This window comes from Arvicanthis niloticus, chromosome 5, assembly GCF_011762505.2.
Source record: "Arvicanthis niloticus isolate mArvNil1 chromosome 5, mArvNil1.pat.X, whole genome shotgun sequence".
In the NCBI taxonomy this organism is placed as follows: domain Eukaryota; kingdom Metazoa; phylum Chordata; class Mammalia; order Rodentia; family Muridae; genus Arvicanthis; species Arvicanthis niloticus.
Genome location: NC_047662.1, coordinates 17,199,990 through 17,218,848, shown reverse-complemented (window position 1 = coordinate 17,218,848; position 18,859 = coordinate 17,199,990). Strand labels below are relative to the sequence as shown.

The window sequence follows — 18,859 nt, the reverse complement described above, 5'->3', positions numbered from 1 at the left end:
CGAACCTTGTCCCCTGCCTTACTGTGTGGGGCAGCAGGGTAGGCTCTGAACCTGCCGATAGATCTGTGGCAGGAGAGGCCTGTGGCCGATGCAGGGCTCCAGGGTTGATAATGGCTATGCTGCGTGAGCCCCCGGGGGTGTTACTCTTGCAGGTGTTTCTGTGACTGCTTGTTCCTCAGGCACCCCTGGGAATTTGGAGCTGTTGGCAAGGTGCACAGGGATAACAGGTGGAGATCAGGCACCTGTGCCACCTCCTATAGCCCACGGAAGCCACATATTTGCAGAGGGAGGGAAAATGGGGGCCAGATGGTGGGGTTCAGCCCTCTGCCCCGCTCCAGATAATCTGACTTGAATCTCTGAGAGACAGATGCCCCTGTCCAGGGTTCCCTCATTGGGCAGATGGAGATGGTTAATGGAGGGTGACCTTGGGAGTGTCCCTTGCCTGACTGCATAGGACCAGAACTTAGAGGACATTTCTGACTTCTTAATCTCAGAGTGGGCCAAACCACTGACCTCAGGGGGTTGCCAGAACAAGGCGGCATTGGTGGTTGGCAAGCCTTTTGCCTTATCATCCTTTCTCTGACCTTGGAAATTAAGAATGGCCACACACCCTCTGGTAGACTGCTGCAGGCCCCTGGGCCAGCCTTGGTGGCAGTCTTAAGGAAGTCACAGGGCTACAGCTGGGGATGAGTGGGCCTTAACCTTGCCCACTCACACCTGCCTCCCACCTTGTAGCCAGTCTCTGAGCTCTAAGTACCACCGAGAACAAAACTGGGCAGGGCCCTTAGGGCTGAGATCTCACTCATCCCTGCCACCAGGCTTCTAGCTAGAAAGGTGTAGGTAGTTGAAATTCCTAAGGACAGAGAAGCCTGGGGCTCGACCCTACCCTATCACCCCAAATGTATGCAGTCCTTACCACCAGGACGGGAACTGCCCAGGTGCCTTTGGGATTCTGGGAGAATATGAACTGAGTGGCAGAACTCCAGAGGGTCATTAATTGAGCACTTACAGTATACTGAGTCCTGGGATGAGTACTTTCTATGGATCTATCCCATTGACTTCTCAGCAACTGTTATTATCAGCCATAAGGGACTCAGAGAGGTTGAGTGGCCTCCGGAGGTTGCTCGGTGGGCTGAGATTTTTAATTAGGGCCCTGTTGGCCTTTATTAACCACTGTGGTGTACAAAGTAAGACAGGGAAGGAGAGGGTGCCATTGAGAGGGGTGGCATACTCCCTGGCCACTCTAAGAAATTTGCTCTGGCCACGGGGGTGGGGTGGGGGCAGGGGCTAGGCTACCCCCAGGACAGGGTCTTTTCTATTAGTTTTATCCATCAGCCTGTCAGTACCAACATGGGAAAAGTCGATGTCCCATGACAGGGAGGAAGGAGGGCCTCACTGGCCATCCAAGAGCCTTCTCTGATTCTTGCCCTGTGTCACATGGACCTCTTAGAACCAAGCCTGTGTTAGTGTGGGATATGTTACAGCCACAGCCCATGATGTCTCCAGTGTTCAGGGAGATGGATGAACCCAGAAGCACACACCCAAGGACCACTCCCTTACCTTTCTGAACCTCACTTTCATCGTGAGATGGGATAGCAGCTGCCATACGAGTCACCCTGCCTCCCAAGGTCTAGGGGGAATGCCCAGATGTGAAGCCCTGGGTGACTCACCCCTTCTCAGGGAGATCATCGTTGTCATGGGCGTCTCTCCAGATCTTACACAGAGGACATATTTGTATTCCAGGGTAGAGGGTCTTGCAGACAGAGAGGCAGGATAGTCAGAAGGCACTTCTTACTCCCTGCCCCATTCCAGTCTGGGGTGCTGGGACCAGGGATAGTCGGTTGAGAGATGAGGCTGGGTGCTTCAGGGCCTCACCTCTGCCCCTACCCAAGAGACATCTCTGCCTGCCATGCCCGTGGGGCTGGGCTACCTGGGAAACCAGACTGAGACAGGCCTTTGGAGAACACTCATTATAGACAGAGAAAGGGGCCCAGAGAGGGGATGGGACCTATCCCCAAGTTACTCTGTGAGCCAGTGTGGAAGTTAGCTCAGGACCTGGTTTCCTGGGACATTTAATGGCTATGCCCAGTAACCATATTAAAGACCCATCTCAGTTTTTGCCGACTTGGCCTTTTGTTTTTAAAGGGTCTTACCATGTTGCCTAAGGTGGTCTCACCTTACTCACACTCACTCATGGCAATTCTCCTGTCTCAGCCTCTCAAGTGCTGAGGTTGCATGTACTAGCCATATATTTATGCTTTGGTTTTGTTTTTTGATAAAATTTATTTTTATTTATTTAATGTATATGAGTGCTCTATCTGCATGTAAACCTACATGCCAGAAGAGGGCATCAGACTTCATTACAGATGATTGTGAGCCACCGTGTGGTTGCTGAGAATTGAACCCAAGACCTCAGGAAGAGCAGGCAGTGCTCTAAACTGCTGAGCCACCTCTCAGGCGTTTGCTTGTCTGTTTGTTTTGTTTTGAGACAGGATCTTGCTATATAACCCAGGCTGGCCTTGAAGTTGCAATCCCCCTGCCTCAGCTCCCTTTTTTTTTTTTTTTTTTTTTTTTTTTTTTTTTTTTTTTTTTTTGGTTTTTCGAGACAAGGTTTCTCTGTGTAGCCCTGGCTGTCCTGGAACTCACTCTGTAGACCAGGCTGGCCTCGAACTCAGAAATCCACCTGCATCTGCCTCCCAAGTGCTGGGCTGCCTCAGCTCCTTAAGTGCTAGGATTATAAGTATGCATACCATGCCTGGCTTTGAGTCCCTGTTTTTGGTACACCCCCCCCCCCATGTTAGGCTCAAGCTCGTTTAAATTCTAAAAACAATTCTGTGAGATAAGAGCAGCTACCGCCACCACCGTGACCTGTCACAAATTCTAGGCTCTGAAAGTTTATGAAAGGACCCAAAGTCACCAGCCAGGAAAAGCGGAGCAGGGGATTCAAACACCGGCCCGACTGATTCCAAGCTCATGCCGGCACTAGACCATGTGTGTGTGTTCTGACTGGGATAACATTTGCTTTCCTTTCTTTCTGTTCATAACTGGCCTAGGATACCATTATGAACCCCCATCAAGTGAGGCTGAGAGTCAGGGGCTAGGCTGTGAGGTGCGGGATCTCCAGACACCCCTTCACTCTCTGCCTCACCTATGATAGTTGCCTCTCTCCTGTTATCGGTCAGTCAGTTGGTACCCTCTTGAGTATTCGTGCTGTACCTGACCTCCCCTTGAGAGAAATGGGGCAGGACCCAGCAGGTGCACCTGCTGCTATTGGTATAAATAACCACCCTGTGCAAGCCCTCTGTGAGCACTGGGCATCGCCTCTACTCCGAGTCAGCCTCCGGTCCTGTGAGCTGGGCCCCTGCTCAGTGTGGCTCTTGCTTCTGTGTCCCTACCCACAGTGGACTCCGCCTTGCCCTGTGTCCGGGCTTTGTGCCCAGGCTGTGTGGCTGTGCTTAAAAAACTGTGCCTGGAAGGCAGGTATCTACCAATCAGCGTGTACCTATTAAGCACCTACTGTGTGTCTTTCAAGGCTAAAGCTTGACCAAATAGAGAGATCATGTTCCTTGGTAGGAGTGTAGGGCTCCAGCCCCATCCTCTCCAGCCTGTGAGGACCAGAGCAGAAAAGCTGCTTTCTTTTGGAAGGCAGAGTGAATGCATCATGGAGTGTTTGCTGTCATTTATACCCCCACTCTCGGGCAGGCCCTCAGCCCCCAGGAGCCTGGGTTTCCTGGCCTGTGGAATGGGGGCAGCAGTGTGACCTAATTAGTGATGTGCTTGGCACAGGGCCTCGGTAGTGAGTAGCTACTGTTGTTCTGGGCTGGAGCATGAATGATGGGAGTGAGGTTTTGAGGAGCACTCAGGGAAGTCTTCGCCAGCCTCAGTTTCCCCTTCAGTCATGGCAGATACACTATTCTTGCACGATCTAGCTCCTGGGACCTACTATGGGGATCACAAAGGCTACAGGGTGCGTAGGTGCAGCTCAGCAATCCTCTCAGAGGAGCGAAGGGTGGAAGGAACAAGGTAGGCGGCCAAGCAGGTGCCACCATTGTGGGGCGCAGGTGTGCTATTGTGTCCTGGAGAGGCACAGTCTACAGGGAAGGGTGAGGACAGGCTGTGGGGCCGCCTCCGCATCAGGGAAGGAGGGAGGATGTGGCACAGAGGGATTTGAGGCGCTTTCTCTGGAGGCTCAGGGTCCGCATCCTGGAGAGCCTCTGGGGGCTGGGGTTGGGGCGCTGTCCCTGGTCCTGGAGAGCTGCTTGAGCTAGACTGCAGTTCCACCAATGGCCAGATGAGGGCGCCAGGGACCGCCTCTGACTCCTAAACCGCGTTCAGAGGGTACTAAGAGCAGTCTTCATTTCCAGATTTAACATGCCTAGATAATAAGCCTGCCCAGATCATTTCAAAAGCCAATGACATTTCACCACGAGAGAACCAAACAGTGCCCCACTTTGGGCGAATGCCCTGGCACGACCACACCACAAGAGTCACAGAAGAAACCAAACCCTTGGTATTTACGACAGACACTTTTTTCCATTAACAGTAGAAAAATCTTACCGCTGCACCTGACGTCCAGCTCAGGATGACTCCAGCAACCGAACCTCAGAAAATTTCATTATGGATTAAAGCCACATCAAAAAAGATACTCACGGGGCTGGGGCTTTTAGCTCAGCGGTAGGCCAATTGCCTGGCTTGTTCAAGGTCATGGGTTCTACCCTACTCCAGCACTGCAACAGAACAAAACAAGGAAAATCACAGATCAATACTGATGTATGAAGTACTTAGGGGCCAGGCCAGCTTACCAGGCTGTGCCCACATGCAAGGCGGGGCAGTCCGTGTGAGGAAGCCTTGAGTGGGACTCTCCCTGAATAGCTCTTCTGGCTGCCACCCTCTGAATGGCTGTGGTGACTCTCAGTAATTGCTAAATTAAAACCACCCTCTGGTATTTCCCTAATGCTTCTTGGAGGCGGAGGTGTCCTCATTGAGAACCATAGCCAAGGTGGGGGCTTTGTGGCTCTGCTGGAGCTCAGAGTCCCAGACTGGCCAGCTGTGTGGAAGGGGATGTTTTAAGGAGTGGTTAGGGTACTCCTTCCTCGTCTTATAGGTAAGCCAACAGAGGCAAGAATAGGAAGGGGCCCGGCTTTTATGTTAGCAGGTCTATATGTGGCGTCTAGGCACAAGTTAGACGTATATATGTGTGCACTGTACGAGTTCGGTGCTCGTGGACCTGGAGAAGCTTGTCCTGAGAAATAGCAAGTGATACACAAACCTGGGGGCTAGACCCAGCCTGACTCAGGGACCAGGGCTCAGTCAGCATGCTACCCTGGCAGGTGCTGTGGGTATCTGCCTGAGCTTTGACCTACATCCCTGAAAATGAACAGGGAAGGCTCACTTAGCAAAGAGAGTAGAGGGAGGTGCCTGTGTCCCCGCTGTGCTCTCCTCAGGGGTGCCATGGTTGACTGCACACATCTCTGACCCACAAAAGGTCATTCTCTATACCTCATTTCTTCTCAGAAGTTTGCTGGGTGCCACGTAAGATGGGCATGTGTGTACGTGTACCTGTCTGTATGCACACCACACAGTGTAATTTCAGTGCACAGATCTGTGGTCTTGGGTGCCTTGTGGGGGTGCCGACCTAGCCACAGTCAGTAGCTGAGTAACATCTAGATTTAGGACTCAGGTGTGCAAACTTCATCTGACCTGTGCACGTGTGTGTGCACGTGAGCTGACAGTGTGGGGGCCCGGCTTTTATGTTAGCAGGTCCATATGTGGCGTCTAGGCACAAGTTAGACATATGTATGTGTGCACTGTACGAGTTTGGTGCTCGAGGACCTGGAGAAGCTCAGGTCCTCCAGGAAGAACCAGGATAGCACACGGACCACAGGCAGCTGCTCAGGGAGGGTGTGAGCTGAGCCACACTTTCTTCCCCAGGTCCTGGGGATACCCCCCACCCAGGACATCCTAGAGGTTAGAATTCTCCGCTCCTGGGACTGGGTGGATGTAACTGGGTTAGAAGGATTTGAGTGCTTTCCATGGTGGGTGGAATTCCTTCTAGGCAAGTGTACTTTGCCAGTGTTAGACCTTTAGCCTGGAGAGAAAGAGATCAGTGTGCATGTGTGAGGGAGACTGATTAACACATGAGCAGACCTAAGCCCGGGGAGGAAACAGATTCCAGCCAAGCCACGCAGGAGCTGCCAAGAGCAGGGCAGGGAACCCGGGCCTGCCATGCCTCCTGCCCAGGGGAATCTGAGCATATCCCTGCATGGGAGTAACTTGAGAGGGAAGAAGGTGGTTGGGGACCCTGGCAAGTAGCATGTGGAGCCAGCCTGGGATCTTCCCAGGTCCCTCACTCTGTTCTCTGGTTCCTTGCTGGGGCCTGGGAAGGGAGCATTACAGGCAGGTAAGCTGGATGCTCAGGGTTCAGCCTCTGGTGAGCTTGGGGAAGGAACCACTCCCCACCCCTTCATCTTCCCTTCTTCACCGGGTTTGGCATGCATTCAATGCCAAACCTGGAGGTGCCACCTGGAGGTGGCTTCCCAGGAGGAGTCTGAGCCTGGAAAGCAAGCTCCATTTTCCTTTTGAGACAGAGTCTCAGGTAGCTGAGGATGACCTTGAACCTCTGATTCTCTTGCCTCCACCTCCCTTGTCGTGCCCGGCTCTGTTTGTTTGTTTGCTTGCTTGTTGTTTGTTTATTGAGACAGGGTCTCTCTATGTAGTGTTACCTGGCCTGGAATTGGACATGTAGACCAGGCTGGCCTTAAACTCACAGAGATTTGCCTGCCTCTGCCTCTCGAGTGCTAGGATTAAAGGTGTGAGCCACATGTGGGCCTGGTTCTTGCTTTTTTTTTCTGTATAGGAGATTGCACCCAGGGTCTCATGCATACTAGGCAAGCCCTCTGCCCACTGAGCCTCACCCCAAGCCTATGGCTTTCTTTCCTAGGTGAGAGGCCAAAGAAAGGGGACTCCTTGGAGTACAGCTGGGGTTCCTCAGTGCCAGCCTGCAAGCACCCACTCTGTGCTGAGTGGGGATAGTTCCCTCGCTGTCACAGTAGTCTGTGGCAGCTGATGTCTTCCAGAGCCACTGCGGGGCGGGTCCTGTGTGGTGCTGTCTTTCTGTGTGTTCATCTGGGAGGCTGTTCTGTGTACTCACACAGACCTGTCTCATTCTTTTTTCGGTCCTATTTAAGTTTTATTATTATTTTATGTGTATGAGTGTTGTGCCTGTATCTATATACATGTGTACTATAGGCAGCTTGGTACCCAAGGAAACCAGAGGAGGTCTTTGTATCCCCTGGAACTGGAGTTACAGATGGTTGTGAGGTGCTGGGAACAAACCAAGGTCCTCAGCCGGTGCTCTGAGCATGTCTCCAGCAGCGCCCCCACACCCCACCCCACACTTTTTTTTTTTTTTTTTTTGAGACACATGGAGGTGTGTATCACCATGCCTGGTTCTATTATTTTATTTATTTATTGTGACAGGGTGTCACTATGTAGTGATGTTGGCTGGCCTGGAACTGGTTATGTAGACCAGGCTGGCCTGGAACTCCGAGAGATCCATTTCCCTCTGCCTCCTGAGTGCTGGGGTTTCAGACATGGCTACCACACCTGGCCCATTCTTTCTCATGGCCCTGTGGCTCTGCATCTCTCTCTGGGTGGCCAGTTAGGTTTTTTACCAGTAAAATTTTGTTATCCTGGTAGAATGGCAAACTCATCTAGTTAAGATTTCTCTAAATCATGCTGCAGTGAAGGTTTTACACACACACACACACACACACACACAGAGAGAGAGAGAGAGAGAGAGAGAGAGAGAGAGAGAGAGAGAGAGCTAGGTAAGATCCCCAGTGTTTTATGATTGACAAAACTGAGGCACAGAAAGGTGAAGCACCTTACCCTAGGCACACAGTGGGCAGATGAGAGAGCTGGGTTGGCACCCTAGGAGAACCCAGAGGATGTAAGTGCAGGCTTGCCCCATCCCCCGTCCTTGGCTGTTCATCTTCCGTATCCAGATTGTGATGTAGACTGAATTCTTATAGGGGGTTGCACAGGCTAAGAGGGTGTATTTAATGGTTGCTGGCCTAAGGAGGTGGGGGTAGCTAGGAGCTAGCCATGGAGTGCCCGCCACATCTGTGGCTGAGAGAACATGAACTCGCTCACTGACTGTCCCACCCCCATCTCTTGCCAACCAGGCAGCTGCAGTTGGGCAGGGCTCAGAGGCTGGAGCCCACACTGGGTTCTTTGTCCTTGGTGGGAACCCAGTAGCCCCCATGGCCTGTCTCAAGGGCCCTCTGTCCCAACACCAGGGGGGCCTCCCTGGGGCCAGGCCCAGCTGGGAAACTTGGCATGTTGGTGGCTTCTTGGCTACCCTGCCAACTGGACATTCAGAATCCACTCAGGAATTGGGCCCCCTCAATGAACCTAAGGAGGCTGAAGCCTGTGCTCCAGGGGGTAGCACAGTCCAGATAGAGCTGGAGTCCTGGGGGAGCCCTGGGTTAGGGAGCCCCCACTATACATACTGCCCAGGCTAGATCCAGGTTCTTCCTGCCCCATTCTGTTCCTTAGTACCTGAGAACCTCTGTTGCTCCACAGATGTCGGGACAAGTTGTCCTTTCCTCCATGGAGGACTGAGGCGCTTCCAGACTCACCCCTCCCCACTCTCCAGCCCTTGCTGACTGCTCAGTACACAATGGGCTTCTAACACTGCCCTGCGTGGAGGTTCCTCCTCAGCAGAGCCTGCAGCTGGCATCCAGCACAATCACCTCAATCCCCAACCTCATTCTGAGCACTCTGCCAAGAGGGCCAGGAGGGAGCCAGACACTAAGGTGGGAGTTCTTAGCAACCTCAAAGGACCGTCCCACCCCCAGGGCTCTGAACCCTGCAGGGCCCTCCTCGGGCCTCCTCTGCTCATCTGAGCATGGAGCCGGGCTGAGGGGCAGCTGATTCAGTAACTATTGTGAGCCTGGCCCAGCCCTGTCTGCGTGAAGCAGACTGGAGTCTAGACCCTCGTCAATCACAGGGTCATTTCCAAAAGATGAAGGAGAGGTAGTCCTCCTTAGCTCAGTTACAAAAAAGCTTCTGAGAATCCTTGCCACCTGGCCTGGTTCCTTTAGTGGTCCCTCCTCCCCTTTCCCTCCTCTCAACTCCCTCTGAAGCCTGGCCCTGAAATTCCCTAAGCAGAAGGCTCCACAGGAACACTCTAGGCTCACGGGGCCTCTCTGGACAGCGAGGGAGCCTGGCAGGGGGTTGGGCCTGTGTCCACTGTTAGCTGATATCTCCAGGAGTGTCAGAGTCGAGCTCAGGTCAGTGGAGATCTACTATGTCTGTCGAGTAAATGTGTGATTCAACCCTGTTTGTCTCCCAACGTGAATTCATGGAGGATCCTGAGCTAGATGTATTTCCAACCCCTGCCCGCTTTGCTGCTCTTCAAACGGGAGTTATGGAGAGTTCTAAGGGGGCCTCAGCTGGGTCAACAGGAGGGTCCCTCATTCTCTGGCTGACCTGCAGAACAATGTTGGCACGGGGCCTCAAGGCCATCAGCCCCTGGGCCGTGCACCATCTCAGCATTTTAGCTCAGCTGGAGGCCAGGCTGATCCAACTTTCCCTGTAGGACACCCTTGGCACCTCTCCCTGGGGAGGACTGGAGGTGGCTCTGTGGACGGGGCCGGGCTGCAGATTGGGGGTGGTGCTCTCGGAAAGCCCCGCGGCCCGGAGCGAACAAGCAGCCCTTTCTGTACCCGGACCTCAGCTGGCGGGCGGCCCGGGGCGCACACGGTCCGGGCTGGGGCGGCGTTGCCAAGGTGACCCCGCGTTGGGCTGGCGACGGGGCAGTGGCAACGATACCATGAGCGGCCGGAAGCGCAGCTTCACCTTCGGTGCCTATGGAGGGTAGGTGCGCCCCCGTGCGCGAGTGCATGTGCGCACCCGGGGTCTTGCTTGGGTGCGGTGGCCTCCGCGGTGGGGAGGGGTGCGGAGGCTGCGAGGCAAGCATACATCCAAGTCGTGCGCGGGGCTCGTGAGCTCCCGCGCGCTCTGTTGGGTGTTCACGTGCACATGTGGGGGTGAGAGTAAGTACGGATCACAGTGTCTATAAACATGCCTGTGAGACTGAAGGATGCCTCTGTGTGTGTGCTTGTGTGTGTGCTTGCCTGTGTGTGTGTGTGTGCTTGCCTGTGTGTGTGTGTGCCCACGCCTGTGTGTGTCCCCAACTGGGTGGGTACAGGGCTAGGTGTGTGTGGTGGGGTGCAGTCTCAGAAGGCTCTACTTTGCCTCTGCAGTCCCTCTACTGAGGCTTTAGAAGTTGGTTACTCCTACTTTGACCACCCTGTCTTCTACAAGCCGACCACCCTATATGCTTCCTGCCTGACCTGGAGGCTGGGGCTGAGGGCTGAGTGATAGATGGTCCATCTTAGCGGGCCTCACCTCCTTGCCCCTAAGCACCCACCCCTGAGGGATGCAGAGGTGGGATGGGATTATAGCCAGTTAGCAGAGATTTGGCAAACCATAGGGTGATGGGCTGCAGAGACTGGGCCCAGTGGCCTTTCTTGGGCCAGCCAAGGGGCTGTGTGACCTTCACCAGTCTGGCCTCATAACTGTCAGAGGGACACAGTTAGGGTTTGGTGTGGTACTATGGGGTGCAGTCAGTGTCCCGTGAGCTGTGTGTAGGGGAGGTACTCTCTTCCTGGCTGCTCAACCTCAAAGGAGACCCCCTGCAGAGGGACAGGGTGGGCAGACAGAGAGGCACCTTTTGGGGGTAAGGCCTTAGCAGTCAAGTGAAGCCAGGAGCTTAGGTGGTGTGGGACTTCCTGGTTATGTTATCCAAGCAGCTCAGGTGAGGGCAGGGTCTGCTTTGTAACCTTGGGTGTGAGTTTTGGTTCTCCCAGTCTTGCTTTCTCCCCAACAGGCTCCTCCATGCAACCTAGCTCACTGCCCCCCCCCCCAAGGCCCAGCCCCTACATGTCCCCCACCCTCCAACCATTGCAGCTCAGTTATTTCCTTCCTCTCTGCTCCCTGCTTGCCTCAGGCAAAAGGCAAGGGTTGTTTGTTTTCCCAACAGTCGCTCAGTCCTGTGGTCCCCCACTAGGAAGGAGGGCGGAGCCCCAAGGCTCCTCCACATCAAGGTGCCCTCTCAGAGAACACGGGAGAAGGTGGGCAAGGCCCTGCCCACCCACTCTCCTCTAGGCCAGGCCTACAGGGCATGGGGAATGTAGTCTGGGGGTGCCTGTGAACTCGGAAGTGCAGAGGTGTGTGTTGGGGTGATGGGAGGATTGCCCAGGTCCCCAGGTGACTGGCTCCCAGGTAGATATGAGCGAGCACAAAGGCTATGGGGCTTGGAGAGGGCATGGAATCCTGCCATAGGCCATAGCCACCTAGCACACCTGTCTGAAACTTTACCGCCTTACTGTGCCCCTCTAACACTGGCCTTCTCTGCTTGGATCAGAACTACTTCTGACTCCACCCCTGCCTACACTCATATTCCCTGTTTCTGATCCTTACTGTATATCCTCAACCCTCCTTCCCAAGGGTCCAAACTGACCTCAGGGTCTGGTTGTATTTTGAGGACATTGGGCACCTTTAGCAGCAGTGCCTCCTCTGGCCACCAGGGGGTAGGAGAGATCGGAATGGGTCTGGAGCTCCCTGCAAGGCCATGATGGATGTTCCCCTCATGGGCTGTCCACTTACTGTGTTTCAGGGTGGACAAATCCTTCTCCCCTCGACAGAGTGTGTGGTGAGTACCGGGGACCCTCGGGAGCATCTGGGTTGCCTTGGCTGCTCCCTGGGGGGGCACCCCCAGCCCATTCCCACCCTGTATAATGACAAATCAGACCTTCAGCCCCTCAGGGAAGGGCATGGGAGATCTTTCCCCTAGAACTCACATATTCTCCCCACAGTTCTCGATGAAGCTCAGCCTTGGAGTCAGATCTTAGTTTTGCCACTTCTCCAAACCTCAGCTATCTCATCTGGGATATGGGCATCTAGATGCCTATTTAGTAGTGTGAGATTAGAAAACTAAGGTGTGCAGACCCAGGCTGGTGTATGAGAGGCCCTCATCCAAATACTTCCTTCCCTTCCCATTCTCCAGTCCTTGTCCTGGTGTGCCTCCCCACTGCACGGGAGGTGTCCTGCCTTCTTGCCGACCCCAAATCCTCTAGTCCCATTCATACCCATCTCTGAAGCTCTTTCCTGTGTCTGTGCCCTCCCTTTGCAGGGGGTGGCATCAGCAGCTTCCCTAACACCAAGAGGCGCCAGGCAGTGGGTAGAGGTGCAGCTTTACCTGGAGATTCACACGGCAGTGGGCACCTGATGCCCCCAGGCAGGCACCTCCTGGCTTCTCTGTCACTAACATCACATGGCCCTTCCCACTGTTCCTGCAATTGCCTCACTGCTGGTGGGAGCTCCCCCTGGCGGCGCCAGCCCCCATTCTAGGTTCCTGCTCCTGCTGGGGGCTTCCTGGGGTCTGCACACCCACAGTGCTCCAGCTGCTGGCATGGGCCCAGGGTCCCAGGAAGCAAGCGGGGCAAGAAGGACACAGGTGTCCAGACTGATCTCCAGGGCCACTTCCTCTGGTCCCTTTGTTACTCGCTGTGCAGCTTGGGAGCCAGTGACTCTCCCTTTCTGAGCTTTGCCCTTGATGCTGTGCTGAGTCAAACTGGCCTGCTCTGCCCAGAGCAGGGGTGGAGTGAGGAGATGCAGAGGTAAGGAGCGTGGCTCCCTTGAAAACCTTCAAACAGCAGTAATGGCCATTTGTCAGGGACTCTGTGACTGTCGGGTGCTTGGTAGGTGTTGCCTCAAGTCATCCTGACCACAACTCTGATTTTAGGGCTGTTATCTCTAATTAGGTATGGATGAGACACAGCTCAGACAAATGACTTGCCCAAGGCCACAGAGAATTGAACTTTGACCCGATGTAGAACCCACATGGGAACCTGATAGGAACCAAGAGCTAGAGACAGGGTCCCAGGGCTGAGAGCAACTGACCAGCTGTGTGGCTTTGACACTCCCTGGGATGTAGGGATCTTGCGTCCTCAGGATGCACCTGTTATCCATAATTCCTTGCCCTGCCCTGCCAGTGCCCGAGCAGCTGTCCAAGGTGCTAACGTAGGTGTGCCCCACCCCACCCCATTCCTACAGCAGACCCTGTCCTAGCCTATACTCTGAATGGCAGCTTTCCTACGGTATCTCCTGATACATATGGACTGCTTCTGCCTTCCTCTCTAGCAGGGCTTTATTTCTCACATGGCCTGCATCTCTGGTTGACAGGGTCACCGGGTTAGAACTACCATGATGCTTTGCACATGGTAGTCTCCCCTGCCACCCCGGCATGCTTCCTCCAGACACCTTCCTCAGCTGCTGGGTGGCGGGGGAGGGAGTTCTTTTCTGATCCCACATCACGCCTGCCTGTTTATCTCACACACGTTACTGATTGTTCCCTAGTTAGCAGAAAGAGCAAGGATTGGGAAGGCTGACAGGTGTGGGAGGAATCCGTCTCTGACATGTTCTAGCTGGGGGACCTTGGGCAGGTCAGTCCTTTCTCAGAGCCCTGCTCGAAGTTCAACACGTTTGTTGAGATGGGAGGTTCTACGAGGTGATGTCTGTGGCATTGAATGTGTCCATGTGACCCTGAAGCATGAAGCAGGCTCTGCACTCCTCTGTCACAGAGCCTTCAGGGCTTCACTTCATATACCTCTGAGTCGCAGATCAACAGGGCTCCATCCCCCATGGGGCTACTGCACCCATCCAAGTGCCTGGGTGGATATCATGGAATGGAGATGTGTTGCTGCCTCTGTAGGCCTAAGGACCCAGCTATCCTGGTGTATGGGGCTGGGCATTTAAGGTGGATCCAGACAAAGGAAGGAGGACAAGATGTCTGGATCCAGATGATGGACTTACACAAGGCAGGAGCTTCTGGGAAGAACCTGAGAGAAGCAGTTGATTTGCCCTGAAAGCTAGGGGCCTTGGAGGCAAAAGCACAGAGCCCAGCCAACAGGGTGCTGGCCATTCTTCTGTGATAGCCTTGGTCAGGCCTGAGAGTGGACCTGCATTTCAGAGGTTGTAATTTAGCCAGAGGATGGTAAAGGTCTTGCAGCTGGTGGAGGTGGATTTGCTTTGGGTTCCCTCTCTTGTTGGATAAGGGACCTTGGTTGAGCATGGAAGCTACAGAAATGGGTGTCTTGCTACAGGAGAGTAGAGAGAGGGAAGTGGCCCCAAATATGTCCCAAATGGGAGTCAGTGCTGAGTGTCCCACAGGGAGGACTCACCTGCCACCAAGAGGTGTCCCCTCCACAGTGTCGCTAGGTCCTGTGCCAGGTGCTTTACTTGAATTATTTTATTCCAGAGTAGATTTCCATTCCCATTTTATAGATGAGGAAACGGAGACTCAGAGGGCAAGTGGCTGACCCAGAGCAGACAGGCAGTGATTGGTGAACGAGGCCTACCTGCTCAATCTTCCAGATGCAGCAGATGTGAGGTGGGCTTCGGTGGTGGCCCCTGTCCTCAGTGGCTTCTCTCAGCTGTCATAGAGCCAGAGGTCTTGGGGCCTGGCCCAGGGCTGGCCTCATTAGCAGTTCTGAAATGCCAAGTAGGCACAGCCTGCTGGGGCACCTCATCTATTATGCATCTGGTGGGTAGGCCCCCGGCGGGCAGCTGGCAGAGCCAGGCTGGGAGCCAGCAGCTGCCTCCTGAGCCCACACCTGCTCCCGGCTCTGGGCAGGGACCTTGTGGGGCAAACACCAAGGCTGAGCTGGCCGAGGCACTGAGTCCTGTCTCTCTCAGCTAAACAAGAGTGAGGGCACAGGGGCAAGAATACATCCCAGCAGCCATTCTGAGAGGGACCTAAGTTCCTAGACCTAGACATGAATGAAGAGAGGTACTGATGGAGTCTGAGGTTCTCTCTCTCTCTCTCTCTCTCTCTCTCTCTCTCTCTCTCTCTCTCTCTCGTGGCTGTCCAGAGTGTAGTGGAGCTGTGATTATTGACCATGTATCCATCCACTTGGCCTCAAGCAACTATTGTGCATCTATAGATTTCCAAGAACTGAGAATCAGCAGCAACTATTAAACACCTACTGTGTTCAAGGCATTTGGAGCAACCACTAAGCACCTACTGTGTATGGGCAGGGTTCCAGGTGCTGGAGTCAGTGAAACCTGAGACAAGCTGACATCTCTGTTTGGCCTCGACTAGCTGTATTTCTCTGGGCCTTGGTATCCTCATTTGAGAAATGAATAGGAAAAAGGTGTTGTAAACTGACCAATCTCTGCCTCTGCCTCTGCCTCTGCCTCTGCCTCTGCCTCTGCCTCTGCCTCTGCCTCTGCCTCTGCCTCCTCTGCCTCTGCCTCTGCCTCTGCCTCTGCCTCTGCCTCTGCCTCTGCCTCTGCCTCTGCCTCTGCCTCTGCCTCTGCCTCTGCCTCTGCCTCTGCCTCTGCCTCTGCCTCTGCCTCTGCCTCTGCCTCTGCCTCTGCCTCTGCCTCTGCCTCTGCCTCTGCCTCACACTGAAGTTACAAGCAGGCTTCCAAGTGAAGGAGGAGGCTCGTGACTCTGGGCTGCCCTTCACATGGGTAGATGTGCTGCTTTGTCCCAGTGATTCCACGAGCCATGTATCATCCTGGGCCAGGAGGAAGCTGAGGCAGGGAGAGAAAGTTCTGAAAGGTTTTTTTTAGAAGATCCAGTGTTTAGACTCGAACTTGAGGAGGGTGTGGAGCCGGTCATGAGAAGAGTTGGGGTATCTAAAGAGCAGCTGCTTCTACAGCAGGGATGAACTCAGTGCGTCCTGAGAACAGTGAGGAGTGGGTGGCCGGAAGCCTGAGGGGGCGTGAGGCCACAGGTGGGTGTGAGGTTAGGAGAGGCCGGGACCGAGTGTGTTCTGCAGGTAAGATGGGGGGTTCAGATAGGTCAGCCACTACCCTATGGTAGCACTGAGTCTCAGCTGCCTGACTTTGAGGAATCTTAAAGGCTACCGACCTCCTGGAGTCTTTGACTGTAGAGGAACCTTACAAGTACCTCTTGTAGCCTCCCGCTTGGCAAGGAACCACTTCATCTCTGCGTGACCCCCTTCAAGTGCTAGAAGCTTTCAGGGGGCCTTGTGAGAAAAACACACCTCGACTTTCAATAACTTCATGGGCCTCTTGAGTCCTCTGTGCCTCCGTTGACCCATCACCTTTCATTTAAAAATTTTTTACTACATTTATTTTAGTTAGTTGTGTGTGTGTGTGGTGGTGGTGGGGATACAAAGCACCACAGTATGCTTGTAGAAGTTAGAGGACAACTTTCAGGAACTTTCAGTTCTCTCCTCCCATCAGATGCTTCCTGGGGGATCGAGCGGGAGGGGACTCAGGTTGCCTGCTGGACAGCAAGCACCCTCACCTGCTGAGCCATCTCACTGGCTCACCTGTTACATCTTCTTGTTTGTTCCCAGTGATGGGCCGTTCCCTGCCCTTGAAGTGGTCCCTTGCATTGCTAAGCAGCTTAGACGGGGTTTCAAGGGGTCTTCTTTTCTGAGCTGCCTGAGCCTGCATGTGTTCTGGGGGCTCACCCTCCTACACACACACACACACAGCCCTTCAGTAAGAGAAGGGAGCTCCCTGAGGCTGATCCTCCTAGGCAGGGTTGCGTCTTTGCGTCGTCTGGCTCTCGTTTCACCCTCCACTTCAGTTACTACTGCCTTAGCTGAAGCCTCTCCTTGACTCTTCCCATCATGCTATACAAAAGGGTGACCCCTGGAAGGAGCCTCAGAGAGATGCCTTCTGCCAGGAAGCTTCTCTGTAGCTTCAGGAGACCAGAGTTAGGTCTTGCCTAGGTGGGTTTTGATTCCAGAGTGTTGTGGTTTTGTAGCTTGGCCTAGGCAAATGATTGCTATAAATCCCATGCTGAGCACCCACACCGAGTTCGAGGTTCCTGGTTGGTCTTGCTTGACCCTACGTCCCGCTGATGCTCAGACTGCCCCCTCTGTCAGGAAAGCTCTGAACTCCGTAGGTTCAAATGCCCACTCTGGCTTCCACTCCCTTTACTTTGTGGCATTTCTCAACCTGCTTTGCCTCTGGGCCATCCATGATCCAGGATCTTGTCAGTGTTACCATTAGAAAGGTAACACCGTGGCTCTTCAGGGATGTTTCCTGCCTCTGTGAGTATTTGCCCTGAAAGAAAAGATTCATTAGCCCACAGAGACCAAGTGCACTCGGGGTGAGTGCACGGCTTAGAAGGCTGTCTTGGTATCTTGGGGTACAGGGTCTTTTTTCTTTTAGATTTATTTATTTTTTTTATATGAGTACACTGTTACTGTCTTCAGACACAACAGAAGAGGGCATCAGATCCCATTACAGAAGGTTGTGAGCCACCATGTGGTTGCTGGGAATTGAACTCAGGACCTCTGGAAGAGCAGTCAATGCTCTTAACCTCTGAGCCATCTCTCCAGTCTGGGGTACAGAATCTTATACAAGATTATTGGCCAAAGTAGACAAATTCGGGTGTCAATGTGGGGATTCCTTGGAGGGCCAGAGCCTGTGCAAACTAGGGGACAGAGTGACAAGCAGTAGAGACAGGAAAGAGGCCATGACTCTTGGAGTTACTCAGTCCAGAGAGGAAAAGGGATGAGGCCAAATTAAAAGTACAGACTGTCATGGCAGGGAAATCAGACAGCAGGCGCTTGAAGCCGCCGCTCACATCCCATCCACAACCAGGAAGCAGAGCCATGAATGCCTGCTGCTCAGCTTGCTTACTCTCCTTAGATGGTCCAGAATGCCAGCCGGGGAACTGCCATCCACAGTAGCTAGCTCTTCCCATCCAAGCAAAACAATTCCACGGACATGCGCAGAGACCCTCCAGTCAAGTGACTCTAGATTCTATCAAGCTGACAATGAGCACTGACCATTTCACTACAGTGACCAGCATGGACGTGAGCTGCATGGCACTGCGCATGTGTGCAGCAGACTGGTGGGGAGACAGAGATTGTGGATTGTGTCCAGTAGGGAATGAACCCCATGTGAGAGAATACTCTAGGAGATCATGGCAGAGAAGAGCAGATGTCATGTGCTGGGCACAGAGCCTCAGTCATGTCTGGCCACTGAGAGCAGCAGAGTTACCAGGTCATGTGTCTGATCTCCTGTGGTGGGACTCGGGAGTCCCCGAACCCTTAAGCCAGGACTTATCCTAAACTCCTCTATGAAGCTGAATTGTTCTGGGCCCTTGGAGAGCAGTATCCTGCTGGTTCTTAGTGTAGGCTGAACTCCAGATTCTTGACTCTGGATCTGGCTTGTGAATGCCACCACAGTCTGGATTTGGAAAGTTAGGGAGCCTCTGTGGGCCTCAGTTTCTCCACTTGTTAGGTCTTTAGCCTGTGTGTGGGGAGAGAGGAGAGAGGAGAGAGGGGAGAGAGAGAGAGAGAGAGAGAGAGAGAGAGAGAGAGAGAGAGAGAGAGAGAGAGTTAGTTTAACAGAGGAACAAGGAACTAGGCCCAGGGAAGAAATGGGTTCAAGTCAAGACACACGTGCAGGCTTGCTGAGCCTCCTGCCCAGACCTCAGGCAGATGCCGGCAAGCATATAACTAGATGAGGAAGATGTTTGGGACGCCGGCAAGAGTTGGCTACAAAGTGTGATGGCGATTCCACAAGGTAGTATGCACCAAGGACCAACTTAAGGCCTGGCACAGACCTGCCCCTGGCTATGGTAGCTCCTCCTCCTCCACTGTCACTGAGTACACAGCAGCCGGTCTGCTCGATGTCATGGAGGCCTTTGCCCACGGGTAACGATACTTTCTCTGGTTCCTTACATGAATAAATACACTGCCTACTGGTTCCCTGGCACTGGCCCACACAGACTGGCCATCTCAGCTGACAACCCCGAGGAGTTTCTCACCTGAGTCTTCCTTTCTTCCCT

At 53.7% G+C, this 18,859-nt stretch overlaps 1 protein-coding gene across 18 annotated transcripts in view; it reads left to right on the top strand.

Annotated features, from left to right (window-relative positions):
• Window positions 1–18,859, top strand: part of Rap1gap (RAP1 GTPase activating protein) — a 62,873-nt gene that overhangs the window by 6,310 nt on the left and 37,704 nt on the right. For 4 of the 18 annotated variants that reach the window (XR_013110376.1, XR_013110375.1, XR_013110373.1 and 1 more), the window contains exons 1-2: window positions 9,765–9,882; window positions 11,687–11,722. The exons of 5 other annotated variants lie outside the window; for them this stretch is intronic. Coding sequence is in view for 6 of the 13 variants with exons in the window: in XM_076933930.1 (XP_076790045.1) it covers window positions 9,839–9,882; window positions 11,687–11,722 (80 nt within the window). In the remaining 7 variants the exon portion in view is untranslated. Of the gene's footprint in view, window positions 1–9,762; window positions 9,883–11,686; window positions 11,723–18,859 lie in introns of those variants that run through there. 9 more of the 18 variants (XR_013110377.1, XM_076933931.1, XM_076933929.1 and 6 more) reach the window with 4 other exon arrangements.